The sequence below is a fragment of the Ranitomeya variabilis genome, chromosome 1, assembly GCF_051348905.1.
Source record: "Ranitomeya variabilis isolate aRanVar5 chromosome 1, aRanVar5.hap1, whole genome shotgun sequence".
NCBI classification, from domain to species: domain Eukaryota; kingdom Metazoa; phylum Chordata; class Amphibia; order Anura; family Dendrobatidae; genus Ranitomeya; species Ranitomeya variabilis.
This window is the reverse complement of record NC_135232.1, coordinates 795,913,273-795,924,334: the sequence shown is the minus strand read 5'-3', so window position 1 is coordinate 795,924,334 and position 11,062 is coordinate 795,913,273. Positions and strand designations below refer to the sequence as shown.

Genomic DNA, 11,062 nt, shown 5'->3' with positions numbered 1-11,062 from the left:
TCATTACCACATTACTGCTGCTACATAATAATCATCATTACTACTAAGATTAAAAACACATGAGTTCCTATTTTGTAGCATTGCCAAAGACTTTCCTAATGTCATAAACCTCTGTGACATTATACAGCGACAGTGTATTTCTTCTGTCGCCAAGAACTCATCATTTAATTCCTATGTTCTTTCCTCAGCTGAGGCTCCGATTGTTCCAGTAACTAATGCGCCTGTGCAGCAGCCCAATGGACCCAACACAACAACAGCATCAACTACAGGTGGGCTACCAAACTCTCTCATATATTCCCTCATCTGTAACTATGATTGGTCCTTAGAGAGTAACATCATTTCATGCTTTATGTTATCAACAGAAGTGAGTCCAACAGTCAGTAGTACAGGGCCAGTCCAGACAGTGAGCCAATCTTCTACCACTACCACTGTGCCCACCTCTACAGTATCTCCTACAGATGTCACTTCACAACCATCTACCACAGGTAGGCCATCTTTACAAGCAATTCAGTTTTTCACATTATTTTCAGTTTTTTTAATTAAATAAATATCTGGAAACCATCATGAGATATTGATGAATCTGTTATTTTTACTAGGATTACTTATTTAGTCATTGTAATGGAAAGTTATCCATGATGCTAATAGAACATGGCTCAGATTTCTTCATTATCAGCTTACTAATGCTGACATAATAATCTACTATATAATTGTCTAAGGGGTACTTCCGTCTTTCTGTCTGTCCTTCTGTCTGTAAAGGAAATCCCGCGTCAATGATTGGTCTCGCCAGCTGCCTGTCCTGGCTGCCGTGACCAATCAGCGACAGGCACAGTCTGGCCGAGAATTAGTCCCTCCCTACTTCCGTCCAGTCAGTGCCCAGCACCCGCATACTCCCCTCCAGTCAGCGCTCACACAGAGTTGATGCCAGCGTTAACGGACCGCATTATGCCGCGGGTAACGCACTCCGTTAACGCTGCTATTAACTGTGTATAAGAAGAGAGGAACGCACTCACCGGGCAGGTAAAATCCAATCCTTTATTGCAGCATGGATAAACTTAGCAGGGAGGGGAGTGGAGGATGACGGACAATACGTCATCCTCCACTCCCCTCCCTAAGTTTATCCATGCTGCAATAAAGGATTGGATTTTACCTGCCCGGTGAGTGCGTTCCTCTCTTCTTATACACTTGGATATTTATCGTCTTGTTTTCCTTGGATACCGCACCACTGGAGCTGCCGTGTGGGACTCTCAGCATTATTTGATTGTCATGCTAGGTGGTTAGTTTGGCTGCAGTTGTGCAGAGGTGATCTTTTTTCTTTCTTTTTTCCTGGATGCTATTAACTGTGTGTGTCCCCAACTTTTTACTATTGATGCTGCCTATGCAGCATCAATAGTAAAAAGATGTCATGTTAAAAATAATAAAAAAACAAAAAACCTGCTATTCTCACCTTCCGTAGTCCGCCGAGGCATTGCGAAACTGCTAAGTCATCTGGGTAATTTCGCAATGCATCCTGGGAACGGAAGATGGCGGCAGCCGCGCGCGCATTGGCACAGCTTCGCTGGATCCCGGCGGGTAAGTATATAACTATTTTTTATTTTAATTATTTTTTTTACAGGGATATGGTGCCCACACTGCTAAATACTATGTGGGCTGTGTTATATACCGCGTGGCTGCTATATACTACCTGGCCAGTGTTAGATACTATGTGGGTAGTGTTATATACTGCGTGGGCTGTTATATACTGCATGGGCTGTGCTATATATTACGTGTCCAGTGTTATATACTGCATGGGCTGTGTTATATATTACGTCGCCTGTGTTATATACTACGTGGCTGCTATATACTGTGTGGGCTGTGTTATATACTGCGTGGGCAATGTTATATACTGCGTGGGCTGTGCTACATATTACGTGGCCAGTGTTATATACTGCGTGGGCTGTGTTATATACTGCGTGGCCACTGTTATGTACTGCGTGGCTTGTATTAACGCATCGGGTATTCTACAATATGTATGTATGTATTTAGCAGCCACATAGTATATAGCACAGGCCACGTAGTATTTGTCTGCTATATACTATATGGCTCCTATATACTATGTGGCCTGTGCTATATACTATGTGGCTGCTATATACAAATATACATACATATTCTAGAATACCCAATACGTTAGAATCGGGCCACCATCTAGTCATAAATAATTAGCTAGAATACACTTTTTCCTATATAGACAATGCTATTATTCTTATAACATATCTATTCTCTTAGCTTCAGCTAAAACAACAGGAGCCACAGTTAGTCCAACAGTCAGTAGTACAGGACCAGTCCAGACAGTGAGCCAGTCTTCTACCACTACCAATGTGCCCACCTCTACAGTATCTCCTACAGATGTCACTTCAGCACTATCTACCACAGGTATGCTACTTTAGTGAACAATCCAGATTTTCAAATCACTTTTATTTTTTATTTTTTTTAACCCAAACATCTATCTAAAAACTATCATGGAGGAGATGCTGAAGAATCTGTTATATTTGCTAGGTTTCCCTAGTCATTGCAATGTAAAGTTGTCCATGATTTAAACATATTATGGCTCTGAATTTTTCATTACCACCTGACCTTACTACTGCTGACATAACATTCATTACTGATAAGCTAGAATGCACCGTTTCCTATATAGGTACAATTAATATACTTATATCTCTTCTATTAGCTACAGCTCCAACACCAGGATCCACAGAGAGCCCAACAGTCAGTAGTACACGACCAGTCCAGACAGTGAGCCAGTCTTCTACCACTACCAATGTGCCCACCTCTACAGTATCTCCTACAGATGCCACTTCAGCACTATCTACCACAGGTGTGCCACCTTTATGAGCAATTCAGATTTTCACATTATTTTCATTTTTTTAATTAAATAAATATCTGAAAACCATCATGGGATATTGATGGTTCTGGTATTTTTTCTTGGATTCCTTATTTAGTCATTGTAATGGAAAGTTATCCAAGATGTTATTAGAATATGGCTCAGATTTCTTCATTGCCATTTTACTACTGCTGACATGATAATCATAATTAATAAGCTAGAATACACTTTTGTAGACAATTTTATTACACTTGTAACATATCTCTTCTCTTAGCTGCAGCTCCAACAACAGGAGCCACAGTGAGTCCAACAGTCAGTAGTACAGGACCAGTCCAGACAGTGAGCCAGTCTTCTACCACTACCAATGTGCCCACCTCTACAGTATCTCCTACAGATGTCACTTCAGCACTATCTACCACAGGTAGGCCACCTTTACCAGCAATTCAGTTTTTCACATTATTTTCAGTTTTTTTAATTAAATAAATATTTGGAAACCATCATGAGATATTGATGGATCTGTTATTTTTACTGGGATTACTTTTTTAGTCATTGTAATGGAAAGTTATCCATGATGCTAATAGAACATGGCTCAGATTTCTTCATTATCAGCTTACTAATGCTGACATAATAATCATAAATAATTAGCTAGAATACACTTTTTCCTATATAGACAATATTATTATTCTTATAGCATATCTCTTCTCTTAGCTTCAGCTAAAACAACAGGATCCACAGTGAATCCAACAGTCAGTAGTACAGGACCAGTCCAGACAGTGAGCCAGTCTTCTACCACTACCACTGTGCCCACCTCTACAGTATCTCCTACAGATATCACTTCACTACCATCTACCACAGGTAGGCCACATTTACCAGGAACTCACATTTGCTTTTGCTTTTTTTTTTGCAAAACACTTATCTGTTATCTAATCTGGGAGGAGATCTTGACAGATCTCATATTTTAACTAGACTTCACTATATAATAATTATAAAAGAAAATTGCCCCTGACTCAGATTTCCTCATTACCACCTTACTGCTGCTACGTAATAATCATTACAACTAAGCTAGAAAGTACATGAGTTCCTATTTTATAGCATTGCCAAAGACTTTCCTGACGTTATAACTCCTGTGACATTATACAGCGACAGTGTATTTTCTCTGTTGCCGAGAACCCTTTGTTTAATTCCTATGTTCTTTCCTCAGCTGAAGCTCTGATTGTTCCAGTAACTAATGCGCCTGTGCAGCAGCCCAATGGACCCAACACAACATCAGCATCAACTAAAGGTGGGCTACCAAATTCTCTCATATATTCCCCCTTCTGTAACTATGATCAGACCTTGGTGAGTAACATCATTTCATGTTTTATGTTATCAACAGAAGAGAGTCCAGCAGTCAGTAGTACCGGACCAGTCCAGACAGTGAGCCAGTCTTCTACCACTACCACTGTGCCCACCTCTACAGTATCTCCTACAGATGCCACTTCACAACCATCTACCACTGGTATGCTACTTTTATGAGTAATTCACATTTTTACATCACTTTCCCGTTTTTCTTTTTTAAATTAAATATACCTCTGGACAGTGGCATAATTTGAAACTCATGAGCTCCAATGGGGCCCTCAAATATTTTAAATCGTTAACAGCAATAGTCTTTTTTATGGAAACCATTATGGTTTATTGATGGATCTGTTATTTTTATTAGGATTCCTTATTTAATCAATGTAATGGAAAGTTATCCATGATGTTATTAGAATATGGCTCAGATTTCTTCATTGTTAACTTACTGCTGTTGACATAATAATCATAATTAATAATCTAGAATAAACTTTTTCCTATATAAACAATGTTATTATTCTTATAACATATCTCTTCTCTTAGCTTCAGCTCCAGCAACAGGATCCACACTGAGTTCATCAGTCAGTAGTACAGGACCAGTCCAGACAGTGAGCCAGTCTTCCACCACTACCAATGTGCCCACCTCTACAGTATCTCCTACAGATGTCACTTCACAACCATCTACAACAGGTAGGCCACCTTTCCAAGCAATTCACATTTGCTTTTGTGCAAAACGCCTATCTGGAATTCATCATTGATGAGATCTTGACGGATCTCATATTTTTACTCGGCTTCCCTAATTAATCATCATAGTAGACTATTGCCCCTGGCTCAGATTCCCTCATTACTGCTGCTACGTAGCAATCATTACTACCAAGCTAGAATACACATTGCCCTATATGGACGCTGTTATTATGGGTATAATATACCTCTCCCCTAGGCTGCAGCTCCTTTACCTTTGCAGGATAATAATTCTTAAATTACTATTTTAAAATGTATTCTTCGGGATGGTTGGCAAATTTCAAACAATTTCTCATTGTAACTAAGGGAAGTAAGAAATCTGTGATTCTTTCCAAAGTGGACTGATGATTTCCGCAATATAAACTCTGCACTTCCCGCACGTCCTCCTGAATTGTGTAGATTACTTTCATAACTATGTGAGGCATATATTTCACCATTAGCTGTACTATTATCCTTTGCATCTCCGAACCCTATTCTCTAGTCCATTATACAGGTTTTCTTTATATTCTATGGTCTGTAAAATGACAATCGCATTTAAATGGCTGTTCTGTTCCCTTTGGATTAAATCTCATATCTAAGAATTTGAGGTTTTAACTGGATGGGCTTAGGTCTCGTCTAATCTTCTATATATACAGTAACTATGCACCTATCACAGAGGTGGAATAAAATATAGCTCCAGGAAAATTACCTCATTTTTTTGCTTTTACATAAAAGGAAAAGGCAACGAAAAGTAACTGCACTTTTTATGTAGCTTTAGGTCACATACCCAGGAGTATATTGAAATCCTGGGAATTTCCATAATTATTGACAACGACAGGACCGGCTGGAGCCCACATCAAAGGGAGAGAAGGGACCTGCGCAGTACTAGTACTGTGCAGGTCGCGAAGGGGTTTAATATACTTATATTATATCTCTTCTCTTAGCTTCAGCTCAAACAACAGGATCCACAGTGAGTCCAACAGTCAGTAGTACAGGACCAGTCCAGACAATGAGCCAGTCTTCTACCACTACCAATGTGCCCAACTCTACAGTATCTCCTACAGATGCCAATTCAAAACCATCTACCACAGGTATTCTACCTTTATGAGCAGCTCAAATTTTCATATTAATATTACATTTTTGTTTTCTGAATAAACACATTTTTGGAGATGTTGAGTAATATTGAGCGTTATTTTTAATAAACTTCTCTATTTAGTTTTTGTAATGCAAATTTGCCCCTCATGTTAATTGAATATGGCTCAGATTTCTTCATTACCATCTTACTACTGCTGACATAATAATCATTGCTTATAATCTAGAATACACATTTGCCTATATACTGTATTTTTCGCTTTATAAGACGCTCCGGATTATAAGACGCATCCCAAATTTTGAGGAGAAAAATAGGAAAAAACTTTTTTAATAAAATGGTGGTGCTTCTTATAATCCATGCATCTTATTGCTTACTGGGGTGGTGGCTGTGGTGAAGCAGGGTCTCAGCGTTGCTGCTGGAGGAGGTGGGTGTTGCCGTCGCACTCTGTCCCATGCTGCCATGTGCTGCTGCCATGCTGTGTCCCCGAAGCTTGCCCTCGCACTCTGTCCCTTGCTGCCATGTGCTGCCACCATGCTGTGTCCCCGATGCTTGCTGCCACACTATTTTACTGGGTGCTGCTACCACACTGTATCCCTGATGCTTGCTGCCAAGCTCTTTTACCGGGTGAGGCTGCCATGCTGTGTCCCCGATGCTTGACGCCATGTTCTGTCCAATGCTGCCGGGTGCTGCCGCCGCTCTCTGTCCCGTGCTGCATGAAGGAGCTCTGCAGTTCCATCCATGCTTTCCTGTGCGGTGGATTCCTTCTGGGAAAATGGCCGCCGGGAAGTGGCGCATGCACAGATAGAGATCTCGGCAACAAGATCTCGGGAGATGAGATTTCAGCAAGGAGATCTCATCTCCCGAGACCTCCCCGCGGCCATTTTCCTGGAAAGAATCCACCGCACAGGAAAGCATAGATGGAACTGCAGAGCCCCCTAGCGCAGCATGGAACAGAGAGCTGCAGCAAACACCTGTGACACAGCACGGCAGCAGCAGCACACGGCAGCACCGGGGACACAGCGCAGCAGCAGCAGCACACGGCACCATCTGGGATAGTGTGGCAGCAAGCATCGGACACCCGCAGCGGCAGCACCGATAAGGTATGTCCGCACTGTAAGATGCACCCCCTATTTTTCCCCAAAATTTGGGGGGAAAAAAGTGCGTCTTACAAAGCGGAAAATACGGTAAGTAACATTATTATACTTGTATCTCTTCTCTTAGCTGCAGCTCCATCAACAGGAGCCACAGTGAGTCCAACAGTGAGAAGTACAGGACCAGTGCAGACAGTGAGCCAGTCTTCTACCACTACCACTGTGCCCACCTCTACAGTATCTCCTACAGATGTCACTTCAAAACCATCTACCACAGGTGTGCTACCTTTATGAGCAGCTCAAATTTGCTTTTGTTTTTGCAAACCACCTATCTGTTATCTAATCAGGGTGGAGATCTTGACGGATCTCATATTTTTACTAGGTTTTCTGAAATAATCATCATAGAAGAAAATTGCCCCTGACTCAGATTTCCTCATTACCACCTTACTGCTGCTACGTAATAATCATTACTATTATGCCAGAATACACATCAGATCCTTCTTTAAATCATTGCCAAAGATTTTCGTAATGTCATAACTCCTGTTACATTATAAAGTGACAGTGTATTTCCTCTGTTGCCAAGATTCCCATCATTTAATTTCTATGTTCTTTCTTCAGCTGAGGCTCTGATTGTTCCAGTAACTAATGCGCCTGTGCAGCAGCCCAATGGACCCAACACAACAGCAGCATCAACTACAGGTGGGCTTCCAAATTCTCTCATATATTCCCTCATCTGTAACTATGATCGGACCTTGGTGAGTAACATCATTTCATGCTTTATGTTATCAACAGAAGTGAGTCCAACAGTCAGTGGTACCGGACCAGTCCAGACAGTGAGCCAGTCTTCTACCACTACCAATGTGCCCGCCCCTACATTATCTCCTACAGATGTCACTTCAAAACCATCTACCACTGGTATGCTACTTTTATGAGTAATTCACATTTTTACATCACATTCCAGTTTTTCTTTTTTAAATTAAATATACCTCTGGACAGTGGCATAATTTGAAACTCATGAGCTCCAATGGGGCCCGGCCCTCAAATATTTTAAATCTTTAACAGCAATAGTCTTTTTCTATAGGCCAAAGGGAATTTTAGGGCCCCTAGGCTCCAGGGCCCGGGTGCGATTGCAACCCCTGCACCTGTTATAGTTACACCCGTGCCTCTGGAACCCATCAGGGAAAAGGTAGTGATAGATCTGTTATTTTTATTAGGTTTCCTTATTTAGTTGTGAAATTAAAATTTATCCCTGCTGTTAATAGAATAAGGCTCAGATTTCTTCATTATCAGCTTACTACTGCTGACTTAATAATCATTACTATTAATCTAAAATACAAATTTCCCTATATAGGTACAATTAATATTATTATAACATATCTCTTCTCTTAGCTTCAGCTCCATCAACAGGATCCACAGTGAGTGCAACAGTCAGTAGTACAGGACCAGTCCAGACACTGAGCCAGTCTTCTACCACTACCAATGTGCCCATCTCTACAGTATCTCCTACAGATGCCACTTCAGCACTATCTACCACAGGTAGGCCACCTTTATGAGCAATTCAGATTTTCACATTATTTTCATTTTTTTAATGAAATAAATATATGATAACCATCATGGGATATTGATGGATCTGTTATTTTTACTTGGATTTCTTATTTAGTCATTGTAATGGAAAGTTATCCATGATGTTATTAGAATAAGGCTCAGATTTCTTCATTGCCATTTTACTACTGCTGACATACTAATCATAATTAATAAGCTAGAATACACTTTTGTAGACAATGTTATTACACTTATAATATATCTCTTCTCTTAGCTTCAGCTCCAACAACAGGAGCCACAGAGAGTCCAACAGTCAGTAGTACAGGACCAGTGCAGACAGTGAGCCAGTCTTCTACCACTACCACTGTGCCCACCTCTACAGTATCTCCTACTGATGCCACTTCACAACCATCTACCACAGGTATGCTACCTTTACCACCAACACACATTTGCTTTTGTTTTTGTTTTTTGATGTCATATTTTTACTAAACTTCCCTAAATAATCATTAGAGAAGAAAATTGCCCCTGACTTGATTTCCTCATTACCACCTTACTGCTGCTATGTAATAATGATTGCTACTAAGGTAAAAGGCACATGAGATCCTATTTTATAGCATTGCCAAAGACTTTCCTAATGTGATAACTCCAGGGACATTATACAGCGACAGTGTATTTCCTGTGTTGCCAAGATCCCATTGTTTAATTCCTATGTTCTTTCCTCAGCTGAGGCTCTGATTGTTCCAGTAACTAATGCGCCTGTGCAGCAGCCCAATGGACCCAACACAACAGCAGCATCAACTACAGGTGGGCTACCAAATTCTCTCATTTCTCTCATTCTCATTCTCTCATCTCTCATTCTCTCATCAGTAACTATGATCGGACCTTGGTGAGTAACATCATTTCATGTTTATGTTCTCAACAGAAGTGAGTCCAACAGTGAGTAGTACAGGACCAGTGCAGACAGTGAGCCAGTCTTCTACCACTACCAATGTGCCCGTGTCTACAGTATCTCCTACAGATGCCACTTCAAAACCATCTACAACAGGTATTCCAGCTTTATGAGAAACTCAAATTTTCATATTAACCCCTTACTGACTTCGGACGTAATAGTACGTCTGATGTCAGTTTCCCCCGCTTTGATGTTTGCTCCAACGGTGAGCCCACCTCAAAGCCAGGACATGTCCGCTGTTTCCAACAGCGGACATGTGCCCACAGTAGCGATCCGCCCATGGCTAATAAATAGTTAAATGCCGCTGTCAAACTCAGACAGTGGCACTTAACAAGCGCTTAAGGCCATGCGGCCGGAAATGCGCTCACCGGTGATCTGCATCACGTGATTGTGGGTCACCGGTGTGTCGGCATGACAAACAGAGGTCTCCTTGAGACCTCTATGGTTGTTGATGCCGGATTGCTGAGAGCGCCACCCTGTGATCGGTGCTCATAGCAGGTCTGCAATTCAGCTACATAGAGGTGATCACAGCTGATCAAGTTGTGGCAGCTTCTAGTCTCCCATGAAGGCTATTGAATCATGCCAAAAGTAAAAAAAAATGTTTAAAAAAATCTGAAAAAAAAACAAAACATAAAAGTTCAAATCACCCCTTTTTCGCCCCATTCAAAATAAAACAATAAAAATTAAATCAAACATAGACATATTTCGTATTGCCACGTTCAGGATCGTCCGATCTATCAATAAAAAAAGGATTAACCTGATCTCTAAATGGCGTAGTGAAAAAAAATCAAAACGCCAGAATTACGTTTTTTTGGTCGCCGCGACATTGCATTTAAATGCAATAACGGGTGATCAAAAGATTGTATCTGCACAAAAATGGTATAATTAAAAACGTCAGCTCGCCACGCAAAAAATAAGTCCTGACCCAACCCGAGGTCACAAAAAATGGAGACACCACGAGTCTCGGAATATGATGCTTTTTTTTTTTAGCAAACTTTGGAATTTTTTTTCACCACTTAGATAAAAAAGAACCTAGACATGTGAGGTGTCTGCAAACTCGTAATGACCTGAACAATCATAATTGCAGGTCAGTTTTAGCATTTAGTGAACCTAGCAAAAAAGCCAAACAAAAACAAGTGTGGGATTGTATTTTTTTTTATTTCACCGTACTTGGAATTTTTTCCTGTTTTCTATTACACAACATGGTAAAACCAATGATGTCGTTCAAAAGTACAACTTGTCCCTCAAAAAATAAGCCCTCAAATGGCCATATTGACGGAAATATAAAAAGTTATGGCTTTGGAAAGAAGGGGAGTGGAAAACGAAAATGCAAAACCGAAAAAAGCTCAGGTCATGAAGGGGTTACATTGATTTATTTTTAATAAGTTTCTCAATTTAGTTTTTGTAATGTAAATTTGTCGCTGATCTTAATAGAATATGGGTCAGATTTCTTCATTACTACCTTACTACTGCTGAGT

The 11,062-nt window shown here is 40.6% G+C and overlaps 1 protein-coding gene across 1 annotated transcript in view; it reads left to right on the top strand.

Moving 5' to 3' along the window:
* Window positions 1-59: 59 nt before the first annotated feature.
* The window catches only part of LOC143799021 (uncharacterized), an 87,526-nt gene continuing 76,523 nt past the window's right edge, over window positions 60-11,062 (top strand). The window contains exons 1-18 of the mRNA XM_077281136.1: window positions 60-63; window positions 189-269; window positions 363-485; window positions 2,263-2,409; window positions 2,705-2,851; window positions 3,132-3,278; window positions 3,566-3,712; window positions 4,059-4,139; window positions 4,233-4,355; window positions 4,733-4,879; window positions 5,854-6,000; window positions 7,224-7,370; window positions 7,712-7,792; window positions 7,886-8,008; window positions 8,483-8,629; window positions 8,910-9,056; window positions 9,359-9,439; window positions 9,558-9,680. Coding sequence (XP_077137251.1) covers window positions 60-63; window positions 189-269; window positions 363-485; window positions 2,263-2,409; window positions 2,705-2,851; window positions 3,132-3,278; window positions 3,566-3,712; window positions 4,059-4,139; window positions 4,233-4,355; window positions 4,733-4,879; window positions 5,854-6,000; window positions 7,224-7,370; window positions 7,712-7,792; window positions 7,886-8,008; window positions 8,483-8,629; window positions 8,910-9,056; window positions 9,359-9,439; window positions 9,558-9,680 — 2,143 coding nt within the window. The remainder of the gene's footprint in view (window positions 64-188; window positions 270-362; window positions 486-2,262; window positions 2,410-2,704; window positions 2,852-3,131; window positions 3,279-3,565; window positions 3,713-4,058; window positions 4,140-4,232; window positions 4,356-4,732; window positions 4,880-5,853; window positions 6,001-7,223; window positions 7,371-7,711; window positions 7,793-7,885; window positions 8,009-8,482; window positions 8,630-8,909; window positions 9,057-9,358; window positions 9,440-9,557; window positions 9,681-11,062) is intronic.